Source organism: Triturus cristatus, chromosome 8 (assembly GCF_964204655.1).
Source record: "Triturus cristatus chromosome 8, aTriCri1.1, whole genome shotgun sequence".
In the NCBI taxonomy this organism is placed as follows: domain Eukaryota; kingdom Metazoa; phylum Chordata; class Amphibia; order Caudata; family Salamandridae; genus Triturus; species Triturus cristatus.
This window is the reverse complement of record NC_140591.1, coordinates 829253900-829276423: the sequence shown is the minus strand read 5'-3', so window position 1 is coordinate 829276423 and position 22524 is coordinate 829253900. Positions and strand designations below refer to the sequence as shown.

The 22524-nt window shown below is 43.2% G+C and overlaps 1 protein-coding gene across 2 annotated transcripts in view; it reads left to right on the top strand.

The window, feature by feature from the left end:
- The window catches only part of ANOS1 (anosmin 1), a 420145-nt gene that overhangs the window by 365694 nt on the left and 31927 nt on the right, over positions 1–22524 (top strand). For both annotated transcript variants that reach the window (XM_085622286.1, XM_085622285.1), the window contains exon 10: positions 15254–15342. In XM_085622286.1, the coding sequence (XP_085478412.1) occupies positions 15254–15342 (89 nt within the window). The remainder of the gene's footprint in view (positions 1–15253; positions 15343–22524) is intronic.

Sequence of the window (22524 nt, the reverse complement as noted above, 5' to 3'; positions counted from 1 at the left end):
CAGTCATTTTCGTCTAAGGAATTGAATATCTGAAATCTATTCGATGTTGGGACTGCATATTGACCATAAATGTTAGTTCCCGGCCCAGGGACGTTATGGTTATTAAAATAGTTAGGGTTTGGCAATCTAAATAAGTTTGGTGTTTGCTGCGGAGCATACTGGTTATTTGGGTCATAAAAGGACAAAGGGTACCCAACTGATTGCACTAATGCCTGCTGTGCTAGTGGATACGGCGTATTAGTTACTCTGGGGTGTTTAAAGTTCTGCATGGGAATCTTAAATCCCACCAGGTTTCTGTAAAAGTAGTCCAATGGGAACAAGGTGGTATTGTAATCATTGTCTGAGGGGATGGGCGCGTTCAAGATGGAATCTCTTGCCCATTCAATGGTTTTGAAATTAATGATTACGCAGTCCCCACTAATTTCCTTTTTGCTGGGGCCCACCCACCCTACCCTTTGGGTTGAGAGGATCTGGCTAGCCCCACTTAAGGGGAATCCACAATTATGGGTAAGCCAGTACAAGATTTTATTTTTGAGTGTTTCGCTGTTTTCATATTGGGAGGGTTTAAGTTTTGGGACATTGGCAAGAATTGCCACATATGGTCTACTTTCTGGCGGGAGATTAATCACTGCAGGGATGATATTATTATAATGGCTGCGTGCTGGTGAATTCCCACTTACTGTAGTATGGCCCGTTGGCACTCCTCCTCTTACCCCAGAGAAAGAGGAAGAGGAGGAGGAAGGGCCACTTGTGGTATTACCTAAGGTATGGGTATGTAAGTTGGTGGGCTTGTCGGGAGCTGCCGTGGGGGTCACATTTCTAATAGAAGGGAACTGTGATTTAGTTGTATTTGTGGCAGTCATAATAACCTTATTCACAGTGGGTACATGCAAAGGGGTTGGGGTAACTTGAGGACCCAGATGTTCAAGGATATCTAATTTAGCTAAACCCAATTTCTCCAGATTTTCCACTTTTTTACATATCTGCTCAAGTTTGTCATGTAGGGGGGCAATAAGGAGCTTCATAGCATCCATAATGTGGCCCATTGTAGGCTCCCCATTGCCACTGAGACCCAGTTTTGAGCTTGACTGTGGTGGTTCTCTTCCATTGGTCTGTTCAAATGATGGCAGAGTTACCTTCTTTCTTCTACCCCTTTGTTTAGCACTCCCCCTACTAGGGGCCAATAATTTTCTATTATGCATGCGTCTAGGTCTACGGTGAACAAAGCCGTGATCGGTTGTACTATCGACACAACTATTATTTGGTGAACCTATTGGGGGGACAGGGTCATCATTATCGCAGGGAATCAAGATTGTACTGGTCTCAGGCGCCTTACTAGGCTCTGGTTCCTCTGATGATATCGCAATAATCTGCAAATTAGGACTTAGGGACAACCGACTATCCCTATCTTGAAACACTGCAGGAAGCGAGGGTGGGTCTGCCGCGTGGGTTGGCACAGCCCCAGGGAGACCTGTATACGATTGCATTAGTATAGAATCATTTGATAATGATGTTACATTTATATTATGTTCATTACAATCAGCAGGTTGTAATATCTGCTGAACTAGACAGGTACTGGGTGGTAACGACAATCGTCTCTCGGTATTTTCAATGGTGTTTGCTACCACCACAATTGTTTGTTGAAGCATGCGGTCAATTGCAGTTAGCGTTGGTAGCGGTGTTTTAGTTTGAGCAGTATTCCTTGTAACTGAGCGTGTATGGATAGGTGTTTTTTTAACCGAGTTCTTAGCGGTAAGCTTGGACTCCGTGGGGGCCATTGCAAATATACTTATCAATGGGTGGCTGATCGGCCAGGGGTAGTGCCCAGCCCAGACTCCTCAGGCCACAGAGGGCCCGCCCTTGTCCCGGGCTTCTCCCGGCGCCGACCCGCGCGCGATCCCGCGTCGCGGGGGCTCCCGCTGGCTTTATGCGCCTTCAAGCGCGCTACTGATGACGTGGGCGGGTTCGTCCCGCAAGAGTTGCTGGGAGCAGTAGTTTCCCTGCGCACAGCGGCCGTGTGGGTGGTGAATACGGCAGCGGCATGGAAACGCTAAGGTGCGCTAGTGTGGGCGTCCTCCGGTGATACAGGGACAGCGTGGCACAAGGAGCAGGTAGGCTGTGGGACAGCTTCAGCAAGGTTAAAAAAAGTCACCCCCGCTCTGCCGGGGCTCCCGCTGGCTTTATGCGCCTTCAAGCGCGCTTCTGATGACGTGGGCGGGTTCGTCCCGCAAGAGTTGCTGGGAGCAGTAGTTTCCCTGCGCACAGCGGCCGTGTGGGTGGTGAATACGGCAGCGGCAGGGAAACGCTAAGGTGCGCTTGTGTGGGCGTCCTCCGGTGATACAGGGACAGCGTGGCACAAGGAGCAGGTAGGCTGTGGGACAGCTTCAGCAAGGTTTTAGAAAAGTCACACCCCCTCACCTCACCTCGATCAAGTGGGAGCCGGGTGAGTGACTCCCACGCTCTCCCCTCCTGGGAGGTAGTGCAGGCAGTAGTAGTAGCCGGAGCGAAGCGGGAACAAGACCGGGGCTTAAAGTCCGCTGCCCGCAGCTTTCCCGGTTTCCTCCCAGCTTTTTTCCGGCTGCTCGCTCTGTTCCACTGTTCAACACCGAGAGTTACTCAGCTGTCAGCTGTCACCTTCCAACATAACCTAGCGATTTCTGCCGGGAGAACCCAGAAATCGGAGACGAAGATCTCGGGAGGGAGTGCTCAGAAAGCAAGGCAGTTCCCTCCCTCAGCCCCTTCGTTACCTCGAGTACACCTCTCAGCTGCCTCCACCAGTCCGGGATCAGAATGCTGGTTTTCGCCACTGCAAAAAGCTTCAGTCCTCCGCTTCCTGCCACGGCCACCACAACCAGGGCACAATCACCAGCCTATCCGCCAGAGTAAGCACCTTGGGGCAGTTACAAGGGGTCCGGACCTGGGGCCTTAGGTAAGCGAGGTTGCCGAGCTGAGCCAAACGCAGTGCAGACCTCAACCAAACAGCGGTGGGAGCAGCGGCAGCCAATGAGAAGTCAAAACCGCCACCCCTCCAAATGTCTGCCCTACAGAAAGTAGTTTGGCTCTCCATCATGGTTGACCTCTTGGGCCTCTAGCATCAGGAAAACACATTCTGGTTGAGATGGATGAATACTCTAGTTTGCCCACGCTCCCCAAATCTCATCTCCCAATGCAAAATCTGTGATCCTGAAGCTGTATGAAATATTTGTGAAAGCTGGCATTCCGGAATTGGTCAAGACTGTTCATAGGCCCCCATTCAATGGACCGGACTTTGCCAATTGTGTTGCACACCTTGACTTTAAACACCAGATCATGCCCCTCTGGCCACAAGCAAATGGGCTGGTGGAGCAGTTCAGGAGAACTCTAAAGAAGGCAGAACAAGATTACGCACCACTACAAACTCTTAACACAGTTTTCTGAGCTTATTGCTACACACCCCACAGCACCACACGGCTGTGTCCAGCCACACTCCTTATTGGCCTGAAACTTTGAACCAGGATACCGAGCTGGAGTCACCAGCTAAATCAAGAATGCATACAGCACACACATGTTGAACTACAAACCAGATATACAAAAGAAAAGATGAAAGACCACTCGGATGGACAGATATGGATCAAAGACTCCAACATCTGCATGGCCGTAAGGGTGTTGGTGAGGAAATTCCAAAACAAGAAGAGAGACTAAATGTACAGTCAATTCTTACTTCTAGAAATTCTGAAGAATTGGTCAATGGTCATTGCCAAAAGCTGAGGCAAACAAATAACCCAAAACATATCACATTTGAGGCCTTACCGCAAGACGAAGTACCAGGAGGATGAGAAGCCCAAACCAGACGCTGAGTGGGAGAGTAAGGACAAGCTCACCTGTAAAACACACATAGCAACAGAGACCAACCCCAGGATAGAAGAAAAGTAAATAAACTCTAAATGGGGGGATCGTACGTTTGTCTATAAGGAACTGGATACTGTGTAGGCCAACAGTCTAGCTGCCCCCAAACAGGAAATTCCTAGACAAGGAAGAAGAAGCCTGGAAGTGGGGAGTGGCCTGAAGGAGGAGGGTGAAGCATGATGAGAGGTGGCTCGCTCCTCATAAGTAGGCCTTGCAGAAAAGTGAGGATCCATAAAATAAAGGTAATGATTAACCAGGCATTGTTTCCTCTGTTTATTATAATTCGCTTTAGCTCTGGCCAGTCAGGCTTGAGAGCTACATCAGTCTTTCCTTACAGAATCACACCTTCAGGCAATGTATCCAGAATTATAGTCATGAAGCAATTACTTTACAAAATGTCTGCTTCTCAACAACTACAATCTGTATATCAATTACACACTTCCTCTTACTAATGATTAATTGAATTACACTGTGCTTTCTGGTTTCATCTGACAACGGTGAGTATGTTTTGGTGGCGTTTGGTTGAAAGGAAAATGCAAGTTATTTTGCCCATTTTCTTTGGGTTTGTCGTTTTATGTTTATGCAGTATGAAAAATGTGACTTCTCTGTTGTCACGCCAAGCAGTTGTGATTTTTGCGTGATGCATTAAAATAGAAACATTTTGTCCCTTACCAAGCACTAGACTGATGTCCTTGACATGGAAGACTGGTTGACCTTCTGCATTTTTGTTGAGAGGGCTCAATCCTTGTCACTGTGCACTCTTTGGAATAAAGTTCCCAGTCAATATGGCGGATGGCCGGCCGGCCATTGGACTGGCAGAGCAGAGTCTTCACCACTCCAGTCTCCTTTCAGATGACAAAGGGCTAAGTGAGGTCCCAAGCGATATGATGTCGTAGGGAATGCTATAAAAACTGCAAACGTGAATATCACTTTCATCAGCAAGGAAAGTTGACCTTTTTGGTCTACAAAATGAACTCCACAACATTCTTTTTGTGAAACATATTTTTGTCATTTTAGTTCAGAAACTAAGGGCCAGATGTGTGACCATTTTTTGCGGTCTCAAACGGGAAATTGGCCCGTTTACGACTGTAAAAAAGGGTGGTGGTATGTACAAACGCTATTTTGCAAGTCAGTGACTCACAAAATAGTGTGTTTGAGTCGCTATTAGGAAGGGGCATGCCAAGGGCGTCCCTTCCTTATAGCTAGTCCGAATGGTATGTACCATTATTTTGCGACTGCATTTGCAGTCGCAAAAAACTCACAATTTACTGCCTACTTCAAGTAGGTGGTAAGCCACTCGCAAACGGGAAGGGGTCCCCAGGGGACCCCTTTCCCTTTGTGAATGAATGCGAAAATATTTTTGGAGAGCTGGTAGTGTGCGCTTAAAAAAAACAAGTGTTTCATTTTGCTTTTTTAAATGCATTCCATTTTTCTGTAAGGAAAACACCCTGCATTAAAAAACTGCTTTAATTAAACACAGACCGCAGCAGACCACCATCCCTGCGAGTGCTGGCCAATCCCAATGGGTCGCAAATTGCGACCTGCCTAATGAATATTAACGAGGCAGGTCATTTGTGGTCTCATTAGAAATCACAAACCGTGTCTGAGACACTGTTGTACATTCCATTTTGCAAGTCGCACAACGTCGCAATTTGCGACTCGCAAAATGGAATGGTCATACATCTAGCCCTAAACTCTCCCAGTTTGTGCTAAACTGAAAAGTTTCAAAGGATTCTAACGAAAGCAAGAAATAGAAGCATTTCAAACAACAATTTTTCTGTACATGTTGGTATGCAGGTATAAACTTCAGACTTTAAAGAACAATAACTTGGTGAGAACAAACAACATTATCATTCACTATAAGCAGTGCTGGAATTGGAAATAAATGACTTAGGAAACCCATAAATTGGGGGTCATGGTGTGGCAGAAGACAATGGTTAGAGTCACAAGGGGTGTAGCTTATTAAACAGAGTCTGACAGTCAACTTATACATTTTAGTTTTAATCTGCTGCAAACAAATGGTCAATAAGGACACATTTGACAGTAAGTCTGTTCTAGATTACTAAATTGGTTGGCAAGAGGCTGTGTGTTAAAATATCTTGCAGGGTTACAACACCTACTGTAGAAATCGTTGTGTGCCCAGCAATTTTGACGGGATTATAAGAGCAGAAATATAACTCTTTTGCTTATAACAGCAGTAAGATAACTAGTGCTTAACCCAGTTCTGAGAGAGTTCTGTCTTTTGTTCAGTCACAGTTGTGACTCCTAAAGTAGCATAGAATGTTAATGTGCCTACTGCAAAGCACAATGTGTCACATGCAGATCACAGATCTGTATTTTATTTAGACCGGTAAGTGGACTAGTGCTTTTGATACTAAGATCATTTTGTTACTTCGACTTAGTAAGTTTCAAGGCTTCTAATATAGCAGAGTGGTCTGGTTTTCTGCATCAGTGAACTGCATGCAAATTGTAAGTGAAGGACTTAGATCCTTATTGTTTCTTTCTCAATCTGCTATTATTCTAAGATTTCAAAGAAGGTTTCCTTTAGGAAGTAATTAAGTCTTGTTAGTATAGACAACCACAACCAAGCTTTCACTCTTAACATATGTTGTCTACCATATAACCCCCATTGTCTTATGTAACATTTCAAGTACATTCATTTACACACTTGTATGATTTACTGCGCCTCTGTGGGTGATGGAAAGTGCTCTGACACCTTACACTGGTTTGAGTAGCCAGAGGAAAGCATTAAATGAAAAAGTTAACAGGTGCCATTTAATCAATATTTGTATGACTCACAGAGCGAGATAAATCGTGTATTCTTACATTGCAAGCACATCTTTTACAGACAGAGTTGAAAAGTGTTAAAAACCTGCCTCCAGTACTAAAGTGCTTGTGAAGTGAAAAGCTGTGAGCCTTTATTTCCTTCAGTTCCATTGACATCTAAGTGTTAAGCTCCAGGTGGCTCTCAGCCAAGATGTTAATTGAACAAAATGAGGGCTCATGGCCCTTTACATCAGGCCTTTGTTTTGGGCCCAATTGGATGTTAAAATAATAAAGCCCCCTCTCTGCCTGTATGTTGCTGCTCTGAAAGGAATGCAGAAAACATGTGGGTGCTGCTGAATTATGTTCCAAAGTCGGAAAATATCACCAGGACAAATTCAGCATGTTTCTCTGTCAGTCAGATCCCAGAGGCAGCCCCGAAATAGTTGCTGGAACCGAGACCCAGCAGGTTCCCCCATACTTTCCAGCACTGACTGTAAGCGATGTTTGTGTCCTCCAATCTACAATGCTGGGTTCCTCATACCACTGGCAAGCCAGCTCCTACTCATGTAAAAATCACTAGGAATCACAGTGCCATAAGAGTGAGGGGCAGGTCTAAGTAGGATGGATGGAGCTCATCCCCCAATCCAACCAGTCCTGTTGGTGAGATTGTGACCTCAGCCAGACCAGTGAAATGTAGTACTCAGTGAGCGTTATTGGTCTTTGCCTCAACAAGAGAGGAGATATATACTGTATTGGTGTCTAATAGTGAGGTGCAGGCAGTGGTTTAATCCTTTTGCTACAACTGGAATTAATAAATGATCTGAGGCTGTGCAGGTTTGGAAAGAATGGATTAAGCAGTCAATTACTTTGGAGGCATAGTGTAGACACGTTTAGATGATGATGATGATGAGGAGGAATTTATAGAGCGTGACAAATACCCTGGGGTGTCTAGGCGCTGCCCTTAACACATACAGATCAGGACGGACTGAGCATGAAAATGATGCCTTAAACAGCCAAGTTTTTAAGCCCTTTCTAAATTTTAACAGGCTAGACTCTTTTTTAAGTGAGGTTGGCAAGGACGCTAATCAACCCAGCAAGAAACTGTGGGAAAGGCTGGAGGTGACCTCAATCTATTTCCTACCACTAAACCAAAACACCTTCCCACAGCATTGTCATTATTTTAAAAGATCATGTTTAAGCTACTTCTTTATTTTCATTTTGAAAAGAGTAGTTTGAAAAAGAATAGGCGAGAAATAGGTAAGGGAGATAGCAGAAAACTAGTCATCATAATGTAAATTCTGCAGGAGCGGCCCCTCCGATAAGGCGGAGGAGCATCGCCCACTGCTCTCAGAGCAGGAAAAATAAAATGATAACGTCATTTTATGTTTCATAGGTTCGGGGCTGGTTTAGGGGGGGATGGTGGAACATGGGGGAGGGGTGGTTCATGCACTTAAGTGCGCATGACTATTTGGCCGGCAGGCTAAACATTCATGAGCACTTTGCATATTCCCCACCAGGCTGTAATGCACAGCCTGGTGGGAAACATGCACAGGCTTCCTGTCTCCGTCTGAGTGCTGAACCATGACGCTCAGATCAATCCAGGATTGTGTAATTCTTATTGCCTGACACCCAGGACATATTGTTTGGGGTCAAGGGCAACAAGTTTTCATGTGTATTTTTTGTTTGGGACAAGTAGGCCTAACCCCCTGCAGCACTAACACCTTTGGCTGCTGGTTTGCAGTACCACATTATGGATCAGGGAAGGGCACTGTCTGCAGTTAAGGTAATATTTTTGTCCATATGTTAATGCTGTTCAACTTGTATATATGGTTCATTAATTAGAAGCCTTTATTATTAGGGTGAGCGCTCTAAGTAAATATTGTAAGGTCTGTCTGCACTATTGACAGTGATTCCAGTATAAAGATGTGTACACACGTTTTCAAAGTTTAGCAATATGAGGCTATGTATAATGCTCCCAGAAGGCTCTCTGATTTGATGCAAATATTTGCAGAAGCTTAAAAGCAGGATTAATGATTCTTTGCTTTCAAAATAAAATGTTCATAAAAAAAATGAAAGCAGGAAAAAAAACATTTAGCTTAACCACTGTAAACTTTTAGATAGCATTTCTTTGCAGCATCATTTACTAACGTGTTGATGCATGCTAGTATTTCCCAAAAATATTCATACTGGAAAATCAGTGTAACTAGTTTCAATAAGATTATGGGAAACAAAAATAAACAACATTTCAGATCCAGTCAGCAGGTCTTTGTATAGCTTTTCTTTATTAAAAAATCTTCCTTAAAAGGAAACGAGGTAGCCAACGCGTTTCGTCCCTAAAGACTTTTTCAGGGCCAATAAGTTTCCAACATGTCTCTTTTCTATTTTCAAAATAAGAATGACTTGCAATATGTCAATCACTTTCGAAAGGACCTCTTATATAGCGAAAGCTCAGTTGAATTAACGTTGTTTTTGGTCCCAAGCCTCAGGAGCGTTATCGATAAAAGCTCACTTTCTTCATCCATAAATAACAAAGGGGCGGCAATTTAACCTTTCGTAACTCGTAGTAGCAGGTCAATCCTTGGCCATGTTCGTGAGCGACCTGTCGGTGTCCCGCGATTGACATATCACAAGTCATTCTTATTTTGAAAATAGAAAACAGACCTGTTGGAAACTTATTGGCCCTGAAGAAGTCTTTAGGGACGAAATGTGTTGGCTACCTCGTTTCCTTTTAAAGAAGATTTTGAATAAAGAAAAGCTGTACAAAGACCTGCTGATTGGATCTGAAATTTTGTTACTTATAATATGTGTCACCACTGAGTGGAGTGCCGGATCAATTTGTGTGTTAAAAGAATTCTGTGGAGTGTTCCATAGGAGGCGTGGGGGTATTGCACCTCAGATCCTTGGTACCCGAGAGAAGAGTTATTTTAATCCAACTAGTGGCTAGGTGCAGTCATTGTTGCCCCATACCCTGTTTGTTTTGTGATAATATAACAAAAAACAAACAAGCATTGGCAAAGCCAGTAGGCCTGAAATTGGTGGTCAGCTTTTTAGTTTTGTCAATGTGACTTGTTTTTGCATGGTTTTTGTAAAACCTTATTGGTGCGGGAGCTGTCAGGGCCTTGCCATTATAACAAACATTAGCAAAAGAAAAAGTTGATTTTGGTCTCAAAAAGCACACACTGTCACAGTTACTGGCACTGAACTAAACTATTTTTGACTTTATGCTCCTTGTGAAAGAGCAGAATGCTGTCACTCATAGTGAAGCCAGACAATACAGAGAGAGAGACATCATTTTAATAAACTCAAAAGGTCCAGGTCAACGCCAGACCAAATTAGGGGCCCAATTATTAAAGAAAGTCTCAAAAGTGCACCCATGGTATGTGTCCTTGCATTAAGTGCAGCTATACGGCTTTCATAAGTTCGCTAAGATTTACAGAAGTAGGTCAAGAAATAGTAATCCTAAAATATATTTGTGAACGGCATTTTAGCATGAGCAAATATGCATGTGTCGATTTGCTCATGCGAAAATCTGAGTGTTTGCAAGTTCACTTTCCCTCCAACCACCTTTTTCCCCACTCTGGAAGACTGTTTACATCCTCTATTGTCAGGAGTAAATTGCCAACATTTCTCAGTATGGGAACAGATTAGGGAAGAGTTGTTGAAAACCCTTAAAACTAGGTTTGTACAGACTCAAAAGGGCATTCTAACCCTGGAGCAATTGCTTACCACTACCTTCAGCCCCAGTATGTAGATCTGTGGAAACGAGGTAACATAAGGGGATTGCAAGTATTCAAACACCCCTATGGTATGAGTCCTGGCATAATCAGATAGGCTATATCCGAGCTCTTATATAATGAGATTGCTGCCATAATTTGTCGCTGCACTACATGGCACCAAAGGGACAAGTGGATTTTGTTACAGGACAAGTAGATTTATGAAGCAACCTGTACCATGGACAAGTAGATATTTTGTTAAATTCCACACCCCTGCCAATCACAACGCCGCATTATAGTGTTGTGATGGGCTTAGGTAAGCCTGTGTGCTTCCTGCTTCCGGGGAGACAACAGTGTAAGGAGGTAAATAGTTTTTTTTTTGTGTTTCCCCCACCACCACCCCCACCCCCTGCCAGCCACTACGGAACTTCTGTACAATTTGTGAGAGCATAATTATGAAAATATACATGAATTATAATTCAATGCCAAATTATGGATCACTTTTATTGATCAATGTTATGGAATGTGAATCGATACATACAAATCGATGGCTGCTTCTGAGTTTAAGGTAGAGCTCAAAATAGGGAAGAGTTGCGGATTGAGGTGGACTGTACTAAGGTGCTCAGTGGTTTCCAGCTGAGAGCCAATTCAGACACCGCCATGTGTATCAGGGGAGTGAACACGAAGGGTGGGGCAATTTAACATTCTAACAGAGGCTTTTTGTGTTTCCCAACTTTGTAACGTCTGGAAGCTGCAACCGTTGTTAACATTGCACAACTTTGCCTGCAAGCAAATTTTAAACCGAAAAATGCTTTTGCAGGAGACTTTTTGGAAACAGCTGTTTTATTGAAGAATACTTAATGAAAAAAGTAGTGTTTTATCGCCCCCCAAATTTTTTTTCAGGACTTCTCACCTACTATTTCATTTTAAAAAGTAGTCATGTTCGTGAAGTTGGTCAAGTTTTAAACAAATAACTTCAGGAGAAAAGCTGAAACTTGCTCCAAGAATCTTATTAGAATCAAAGGGATGGTAAGCAGATGTGGCTGTATTGGAAAAGTTGGGTATGGGTGAAGAGATCGCAAGTCTACCCTTGGGGAATCTACAGCTTTTAGGAAAAAAAAGAACATGCAGCCAAGTATAGTTTCATATCAATATTCCAAACATTCTTTAGTCAAATGAAACATGGACGAACAACTCTGGAACAAAGAGCCTGGACCAAATTCTATCCCCTCCTGAGAAATCAACCCAGCTCTAGAGCCTTCACTGAAGTGTTTAAAATGCCCCATTTCAAAAGGGCTTGTTTATCCAGCGGCGGCTCATCACCTCCCCACCCCCGCTTGAGTGCCAGACAGTAGACCGAAATGGGAAAAACAAAATGATAATAAAACCATTTTGTTATCTTTCTGCTGCAGGCAGCCAAGTCTGAGCGCGCCATGAGAAGTTCAGGGGGAGCAGAAGTGCACACTGTAAAGTGAGCATGAGGGTTTGTCCGGCTGTTTAATGCCGTCCAAACCGTCATGCGCACTTTGATCTCTCTCCACCCGAGCTGTGTTATACAGCTGGGTGGAGTAGAGGCACAGGCTCCTAGGCCCTGATCAAGCGTTAAACAAACTCGCTCAGGCCAATCATGGCGCTGCACTCATGAGAGCAGCGTCTTGATTGGCGTCTAGGAGCCTACGCAGTGTGCAGGGACCCCATGGAGAAGAATCCCGAGCCGGCAGCCGGCAGTGCAGCAGCAGGTAAGTGCTTTTTGAATTATTTATATTTCCCCTACCCCCACACACCCCCCTTCCTCCCGCCTCACCACTTGTAAAGAAAACAAGCCGCTACTGGGAGAATCTCATTGGACACCCCAAAACAAAAACGGACTAGGCCACATTAGTACTAACCGAGTTCAGTGACAAGAACCAAGCTTCTAATCCCACACCAGGGGGTAAAGACTCTTGAAACATTTTTCGGAACTAGATCATTTTCACTGGCCAAATGCGACATGTGGGCCCTAAATAAAATGCCTTTAATGAATAAATAAACAACTCTCCGGGCTCTTCATTGCTCTTTCATGGTGTGTGGTTTCAGGAACACAATGAATATATTAGCATATGTGTTATCAAGCAGACATTTCCCATCTAAGCCTTCCCCCCCCCCCTCAAATGTCTAATCACGCTTTCAATTTTTAACCAAATGCCATTTGTGCGAGCTTCAGAGCCTATTTATTTTCCCTTTAACATGTAATCCCTCTTTTCTTCTTCCAAATTGCTCAAAGCAATCCGCTGCTACATCAGCCTTCAAACCTTCAAAGGAGGTCTCTTTATTCCTGCAAACCACGAACCTGCACTTGGCATGCGCAGCTCGAGCGTATTAAGTTAATTACTAATGAGAGATGTGTAATTTCACATCTAGGGTACATTGATAGATGAATAATAAATCCGAGGGAATGACAAACTGCATCTCCACCAAAGCAACGAGTTTCCTGTCTTAATTCCCCATTGCTTAAATATTTATGCGCGCTTTTTGCTGCGGTTGCGGAATACAGAATTCCCATACAACATGGGTCGCGACGAGCAATTATGAGCAGCTCTGCCTTTCAGCCATGCAATCAGAGGATCTGAGACTCCCCACATCAAAGGGCGCAGAGAAGGCAGGGGGTACACTCAAAAATATTCATTTTTAATTTGCCGTAGAAATTTGAATACCAGGGTGCCAGGGATCCTAGCAGGTGATGGATTCAGGAACAAGTATCCAACAATATTTCTTTCATATGGGGCTCAGTGTCTCTTTACAACATGTATTTTCAAGGAGCACTTATCGATTGAGGCAAAATGAGTCTTTTTATTGTATTATTCTCTATGGTAATGTTCCAAAGTTGTTAGATTTAGAGAGGATGAACACTTTGGGATCGATTCACAAAGCCTAATTTCTGATGCTTGCCTGCACAAAGCAGAAGTAAAAGAAGTACATTTAGCACATTTGCAAATTTACAAAATACATTTGCGGACGTGCAAGATGTGATTCACACGTGCACATTTTTCTAAGTATGACCATTTGAATCCTTTGCCCAATTTGTACTTGAAAGCATGACTGATATGCTGGCATCGTTTCAGCCTTACAAATGGGCATTCCCACTTCCTGATTCGAGCCATGACCTGGTGCAGGACTCCCACAGGGCAAACAAGCTGTCCTATGCCTGCATTTCATGTGAGATTACACCACCACTAATCTAAGGCTTGAGCACTGGTGTACTGAATTACATTTCCAATCTTAATTTAAGGGTAGTAATGCAATTCTTTCCACTTCCCTGGACTGGCCCTTTAAGTATCGTGCAGGAAAATGGGCTCCATGACCCACAATGCCGCAGGAGTGGTGCGCCAACAGACATCACTGTGTATCATGGTAACCAGTGAACAGTAAAGCACTGGCAGGCACATCATCCTTCAATACATCCTTCGAAGCACATGTTCTGCAGGCGTGGTCCTTCGTACCTTGCGCAGACGGGTCCCATTGGCATAGCGTGGCCGGGGCCACGGGTATAGTTGACCTGGGCGCAAAATTTCTAGGGGTGCAATATTAAAAATAAATAAATAAATTGGACTACTATTTGTTTGTCTTTTAACATTTTGCACGTGGAAGTGCTAAGGGTCCACGGGTTAGGGGGCTCAATTATTGCCTTGCCTCAGGTGCTGGCAGCCCACGCTACACCGCTGGTGGGTCCCATTGTGAATCAGGATCTGCTTGGAGACCAAGAGCCCAAGGGCATCTGCAAGTGACAAAATGCTCCTCACAAATATGCACCGTCCTCCTTGTGAATCGACCCTAAAGGTTTTCTGTGTTACTTTGGTCAAAAGAAAGAAATTGTATGGTAAAATTATTTTGTACTCTCACAGATTCTTGTAGTGTCTATGGAATGACCAAGGGTTGGACATTTAGTTGCACATGCTCCATTTGCTCCTTAGTGTGGATTTATTGTCTTGTTGCTGCTCCAAAACCCAGTTCCAGGTGTGCAGTGGTACCCAGTAGTATGTCAATGCAGACTACTGTGATCTTTTTTTTTTTTCCTTTTTAATGATGAGGTATAGCCACGCCTAGCTTTGCGGTTTTCTTGATGCTATTGGCTCACTAAAGTTAACGCTATAAATTCATATGTCCGGCCATCCAAAGGGTAACCACCAATTTCCAAGCAGTGTTGTATGGATTAACCTGAGTGACATAGTATTGCATTGCAAAAGGTTTTGTTTATTATATTTAAGGCCTCTAGTTTTCTGGAATTTATATTTTTGGGGAATTTCAATCTGGATTTAACCATATCTACTTTAGGATCTGTGAAAAAAGAAAATTGAAGCTAGTATATTTCCGCATATATTTGATACATTTCGCTACTCAATGAGTTACTGAGTTTTAATGCTGTAAGTTTTCATATATTGTAGAAAACTATAGTCGCATGAAAACAAGCGTTGGTATCTACACACGTGCGCCGCCATCCAAGCTCCATTAGCATACGTTATCCATCTTTTTTCACCACCTAACTAGTCAATCTGAGACACTGGCCTTTTATTTATGACTGACGGCTTTGAGAATCAATCAAAAATATACAAATCTTCCTTTTTTAATCCACATTTATAAATAAATAAGGGTTGGGGACTAGCTAGTGTTCTGTCTGTATTTAGCTGTAAAAATCAGTAGCATTGGAAAACTGGGAGTTTTAACTATTTTCATGCATGAGTTTCAGAAGAGCTTGTGAGTGGTGAAGTTTGGAGCATGTATCAGAGATGCTAATATTACCATTGTTGGTTCTGTATACATTAAAAATCTCTTCATAAGTTTGCTGCAGAAAGCATCATCAATAGATTCTGATATCCACACCCCATTTACCTGCTTCTTCTTTATTTGCTTAGATACCAGCGGAGGGAGGTACCACGTTCAGTGGTTCCCAGAATCCTGTGCTCACAATGAGACCAAAGGAATCGAGAAAGCTCTGACACATGTAAGTTGTGAATTCTTACTACTGCATATGCAGCCAGTGCCAGAAGATTGATCATATAGGCGGTGATCTGGTTCATTTGTGATGCACAAGCTACATACAAATGTATGGTATCTTGCAGTTGTGTGGGGCGCATTTGTCGCAAGTGTGGCATTGTATACACTGTAACTGTCCGAAGTGCTTACAAGTCGACCTACCGGACTGATTAGTGATAGGTTTAGAGTTAGTATGACCCGTGTAGGAAGAGGTAGGTTTTGCGGATGATGTCCTGGTTTGTTTGGTCATGTCGCAGTAAATGTGATGCTGATGGTAGGAGTGTTGATGTTTGTAGCAGTGTGAGATGATGTGCGTGCATTTCATGTGTTTGTACTATTCAGGACATGGACATAATCTATTTTCTTTGTTGTTCAGTATCCAAAGGAATCATCCTGGCTTTGATAATTTAAATTTCTTTGGACAGTAAAGCATTGAGCATGTTTTAGTTTGTTGAATTCACTTTGTGTAGAAGTTACACACTTCGTACATAGCGCAAGTATCAAAAGCACACCACTGCCTCCAAAATGTAGTCAAATGTAAGATATAAAATTGCTGGATGTTTGTTTCCTCAGTTATCATCTTCCGTCAGTGGGATTTTCTGCTACACCATTGTATTTTATTGATTTTATTTAATGTGGGGTCATCAGAACCTTGTGGGACTTTTGACGAAAGGGCAAACAGTGTTATAGAGACATAGGTTGGAACTAGTCAGAAAAATGCTATTCCACTATCCTAATTCATTCTTTTGACTACTCAGTGCCAACAGACATCAGCAGACCCTTACCCAGTGGCGGCTCTTCCGTGAAGGCAGAGGAGCGTTGCCCCACTGCTTCTTAGCAGTGAAATAAAGGGGAAAAAATGATAATTCGACTAAATTATCATTTTATTTTGTCCTGTTGTGGCAGCTTTGCTGCGCGGGCTGCTCTGATGACAGAAGCAGGGGGAGTGGTGAGCGCACTCCAAGTGCACATGAATGTTTGGCCAGCTGTCTCGGTTCAGCCAAACATTCATGCGCACTTTGCATCTTCTCCACCCAGGCTGTATTACAGCCCGGGTGGAGGACATGCTCAGGCTCCCACTGCCTGTCTGAGACCAATCACAACACTGCATTGCAGTGTTCGGATTGACTATGGGGATCGGGTGTATTTCCTATTTAGGCCGGAACGCGGGTCTACAGAGGAGAGATGCGGCAAGAAAGTATGTTTTTTACTTTTGTTTCACAGCTACTCTCTGCACCCCCAGCCTCTCCTGCCCCCGACGCCCCGCCCCCAATCCATGCCGGCCACCACTGCCTTTATCAATAATTTACTTTGATGGAAGTCAGTCTCACTTGAAGAGTGCAGACGTTAACTAGATGAACACATATTAGAAATAGAAATGGGAAAAGTAAAACTACAAGTTCCAGAAGTTCTCATTGCTAAAAAAAAAATTGAACTGTCTGAAGATTATCCTTTTAACGTGAGGCATTTTGGCCAGACAGAAATAGATTCTGGGGTAGACCAAAAGGCTTCATGTAAGTGTGGAACATATTTGCATAGGCTTAAGAGTCACATGATTAGAATCGCTTTCTGGTCGGACTTGTGCTAGGGAGGTCAGACTGGAGGGGGGAGGACTCCCTGCACTAAAGCTGCTTGGGGACGATTACTGAAAGGGACTGCTGACGAACTGCTGTGGTCTCTGGCTTTCCCCAAGATTAGCACTAGAAGTCTCTTGAGATTGGAGCCTTCTTGGGCTCAGATGTCACAATATGCAAAATAGCAAAAGCCGATAGGGCACCTCGACAGGGTCAGGTTTGGGGAACAACCTTTACAACGCAACTTTTACAACGCACTACCATTACAACGAAACTGTTACAACGCAAATGCATTGACCACGCATGCCATTACAACGCAAGTCTTTACATCGACTTGCACTAGATGGCGTGCTAACATTAAAAATAGTGTAGTTTACTATCCAAACACCTTCCCTACTGTTACGTGGACTGGAGTTAGAATAGTAAATTACACTTTTTTAATGTTAGCACGCCATCTAGTGCAAGTCGATGTAAAGACTTGCGTTGTAAAGACTTGCGTTGTCACTGCATTTGCGTTGTAAAAATTTCGTTGTAACAGCATGCGTTGTAAAAGCATGCGTTGTAACATCATACATCCGTGGTTTATACTGGAGTCCTGCAAAACACACACAAAGCCTACAGAAGTGCGGGAAAAACAAAAAATGATATTTGTATACAATACATGTATAAGGTATGGAGTTACATCTTGATGACTGAGTATAGTTTTCTGGTGTAAAATAGCCGTGCATGCATTTCAATGCAAATACTTCATAGGAGGATGAATGAATTACTAAACAGCCAACAGCCAACAGCATATGGTGAGCTAGAAATACTCCTCTGGGCGGAATCACAGCCCACTTTTTGTAGATTTTAAAGGATTGCTAACAGTAGATATTGCAGGCATCTGCGCTGTCGTGCCAGGCCTACAAAATGATCCACTGGAATGAAGCCCAGAGTAATTACGAGTGGCAGAGATTACTTCAAGCACTTCACCCACCGCTTTTTATTTGTTATCGTTCATAGTTTTTGTGCCAGCGTTTTATTTTAAGCTGACTCTAATTTGTATAAAAAAACACATCAATGTTGCATCCAGGTTTCCTGAAATAAATATCTCACGCCATTGGCAAAACCTCCTGGCAGTGCTCTTATTGTGCATAATTTTCATCTCTCCATTCCTTGCTCTTCTCGAGTAAACATGGCAGCCAAACTGATGCCGCGCTGCTTGCTGGGATGCTTTTTGAAAATCAGAAGCAAAGACTCCAAGTAAACCAGAAGCCTGGGCCGGAGGCTCATTATCCGCTTGTGTATTTTATCCTCATCGGTGCCTCACAACATACACCCAGGGAAGCTTCATGGCCTCACTTCAGCCGGTGTCAGTATTTGCAAACTATGTAAATTGTTGTCTAAACACATCACAGTATTGAATCCACATTGGAAGCCACAGGATCGCAAAAAGCTGCCCATCCAACCAAAATCGGTGTAAATATGTGGTTCCTTTCAAACTCCAGCTCTTGGCAAAACAAACAAATGTATAAGTGTACAAATTTGTGCTCAGTAACATTTTTTTCTCTTCCTAACTCGATGGGCTACTAACTTGTCCACGAATTGAACACTGTATTTTTCTTTTTTCTTGTTACTCAGAGTAAATGGGCTGATATCAGGGGTATGCGGCGAGAAGCCAACAGAGCTTCAAACGCTGAACAGCAGAATGAGCCATGTACATTATGTGACAATTACGAATTCATTAAGGAGAATGGTCTTTGTTTGCCAACGTACTTGCAAATATCTTTCTGAAAAAAACATCTTGGGTCATATATTAATCTATAGCAGACATTCATTGGACAGAAAACCAGAGGAAGCAAATGTTTTTGAGCATTAAGTAGTCTTTTTTTTATCCATCTTACCTGGGGCGTAGGTAGTTGTGAAGCTGAGACGAAGTGTCGTCTCATAGCTCTGGTGAAGCTCCCTTTCCGAAGCGAGGTGAGGTGGAAGATGGCCTGATAGAGCTGGCTTGACGAAAAAGGAATGTCCGTACTTATTCGCGGTGAATCTCACCTCAGTTGACTGCCAAACCAAAAGTTGGACAACCCTGTGGTTACAAAGGAAATTCAAATATGGTGTCATGTGTGGGGGAGTATTGGTGGCCACACTTGAATACTTCAGAGTATCCAGTTGGAGCCAGTTGCCATGGTGCTAGCCTCTGGTGGCCCGCCAGTGTGATAACAGGGCGAGCCTGAGGATCAGTATTGAGTGGGGCCCTGGAGACACCAAAGGGGTGTTGTCCAGGAGGACCCTTGCTATAACCACTGGCTGGAGGGTGCTGGCATTTTGCAGGCAACCCCAGTACCGCTAGTGTGCAGAATGTGAGGGGACCCTTCGTAGGTGTAACAGTAAAGTGGCTGAAAGCGTTCGCCTAACCATGCTTTGAGGAAACATCAAAAGAAAGTGCCAAGGAGATTAAAAGAAATTCTGACCTATAATATCGTTTTATATTGTCTAATGATTATACGAAGTAACTCTCCCGAAAAATAATATTAAAATACAGAATAAATACAATAGAAGGAGAAGCCAGAGTTTTCCATATTTGGCATTCGAGCACCATCATTATTCTGGTCCCCAAATTGCCAACATGACCCAGGATGAAGCCGTATCGATGTAACATTTAAAAGATGTGAGCTTCTTAGTGGACAGTATTGAAAGTAAGATGTCTGCCGTGGATTATTTGGAAACCTCTAGACTCAAAAACAGAGAAAACAGGTTTGTTGAACTGAAGCGGAATAGCTTAAATCCCAGGTCAAGACCAATCGGCATCATTTGTGGCAGCATTAGCTAAAGAGTGCGCCGTGGAAGCCATTACTCGCCTGGAGTGTGAGGTGAAAACTGTGGAAACACAACTATGGCTTCTCTCACAGGAAGATGTGGATATGCTATTATTGCATTTTCTACAAAACCAAGGTCACTGTCGTCTTACTAGAGGCTTTGTCAAGAGAGTTCCTGGGTCAGCACCACAATTGTGGACCTGGATACAGTGGCATAGGGAACCCCCACTTAACCAGCTTAAGCAGGGGCTGCAACTGGGCCTCCCCTGCCCGAAATATCTCCGCCTCCTCTACCAGACAGATAATACTTCCAATCCCCCTCCAGAAAGCACAAATTAGGAGGGCATGACGAGATATATGAGATCACATAATTTACATTATTCCTTAGCTCCATGGTTCCAAGTGGGGTAGGGGGGAGTTTGGGAAATAGTTTTGAGCTTTTATATTGTACTATGAAAGTGGAGTGATATGAGCTCGTGGTGATGCTATGTTTTCTTTGCTATGAAACTAATAAAGAGATTTGAACCATAAATAATGCTGTAAGGCTAAGCCAGGAAGAAGAGGTGTGGAAGATGGGCTGACACCGAGCAGGGAGGTACAGAAAGAGAAATTATGAAAATGGGGGTAATCACATTGAGAGAGACACGGGTAAAAAGTGATCATGAGAGAGAAAAGAAAGAACAAAGAACTTAGGATGAGAAGGAACATGAGGAGAAAGGTAGGATGGAGGGAAAAACATAAAATAAGGAAGAACATTTTAAAGTTATGGTGGAAGGTTAAAAGAAGGGTGAACAATAGATGAAAGGGTAAAAGGAATTGATGAAGAGTGAAATGAAAGCTGATAGAATGAATGGAAGGAAAGATGAAAGAATGGACAGATGCAATGGCAAATTCATGGATGGAAGAGTGAAAGGATCGACACGTTAAAGGGTGAATAAATGGAAGGATTGAGAATAAACAGATGGGGAAAGAATGGAAGGATGGATGGGTGGCAGGCTAGATAGATGGATTTGATGATTGGTGAATGCGTGAAAGAATGGCTGTATATATGAAAGGACAAAACGATGAGTGCTATGGTGAAGAGATTTACAGATGAATGGATGACTACATAGAAGGGAAAGGATGGATAAATAAATGGAAGGAGGATGAAAGGGTGAAGGCAACTCTCGCAAGAATGGACAGGTTTGTTGGCCTTGCATGCTTTGTATGCGAGTAGGTGTTTTGTTCAAGTGGAGGGTATTTTATTTTTGTGGCTTTGCTCTTACCTGGATACCTCAATGAGAAACTATGATGCATATACCCACCAAAAGAGCTATTTGTTCTTCAACAGTTTGGATTTTCCACACCTCAGTGATAAAACAAAGATAAGGAGGCATGAACTTCAAACTAATAAAAAAGAACTCCGCTTTCAGAATATGGCTTCATTATGGTAACCCCGCCAGACTTTCAATTCTACAAGGGGACAAAATCCATGTTTGCTCAGATACAAGCCACGCAAGACTTAGTGGATACTAGTAAGAATGCATTAACTGATCCTGGTAATGGTCATACCACTGCCTGATTGCTGTGCCTCTCCCTTTTCCACAGTGTGACTTATAAGTTTGCTCATTGTTCAGGTGTTGGGCTCTTCTGATGTCCTTTAGTTTCTTTCTTTGTTTTCCGAGACATTCTTGCAGTTAGAATTTGCCCGCCTCCCTAGCTCTCTGGGCTTTGCCTCTTTGTCTTTGACCCCATGTAGCCACAAAGTTTTCTTCTTGTCTGGAGTTGCTAATGGCTGAGAGGTGATATTTTACCGAACAGACAACCTGTGATTGTGTCACCTAATTTTTCTAAATGGGCAGTAAAATAGATGAAAACATTGGACAACGTTTTGGCCATAGTCATTTAAAATAGGTGAAGGAAGGCTGAGTCCATGCCCTTTTTTCAAAATAATCTCTTTGTGAAAGAGTTAAATTTGTATTATTTGTATTTACATGTATTTAATTAGAATATCCTGAAAATCTCAAATAGAACTGTCCCTCCTGGAGCTAGTTTGTACAGCAGTACTTTATATCCTGGGTCATTGGCCAGTTGTTGACTGGTTTTCACCAGATCACTCATGACTAATTTGTTATTTAGATTATGTATGCACTAAGTAGCTAGGGTGTTTCCTTGTTTTCCATACGCCTGGGTTGCAGAGGGTTGATATAGCAGTTTTAAGAGCTAAGCTAAAGCAACAGACACCATATCTTCCCACAATATTATCTACCACATGAGGCTCCCCACACATTGATATAATTGATATACTGTTAGTGTGTGCAGGGGACTGTTGTTCTGTTTTACCAGTGGATATGCACACGTTGGGAAGGAGGGTGGCTCTCCCTACCCTTATGAACCGCAATCCTCACTCAGTACTAGAAAATACTTACCTGAATATTGCCCAGGAGCGCTAACACCCTATAGAACCACCTACCAAGCAGTTTTGTAAGTAAGTAAGTAAGTAAAAAGGGAGAAATTCCAGTTAGAATTCCACCTGATTTAGTTCCTCCATTGACTTAACTACAAGAAAGGTCCAAGGCCATATTCTCCCATGAATATCCATTCCATGTCTTCTCTTTTTCCTTCGGGTCATCTATCTACTGCTTCTGGGGCTCTGAAGGCACTTGGCTATTTGCCACCGCAGAGGATCTTTCCTACTGAGAAAGGGTCCTAGTGCTGCATGCGTACCTGTAACTAAGGATGCTCTAAGGAGGTTCTGGCGGTGGTAGCCCATCCAGCTGGAGGCGAAACAGATAAGTG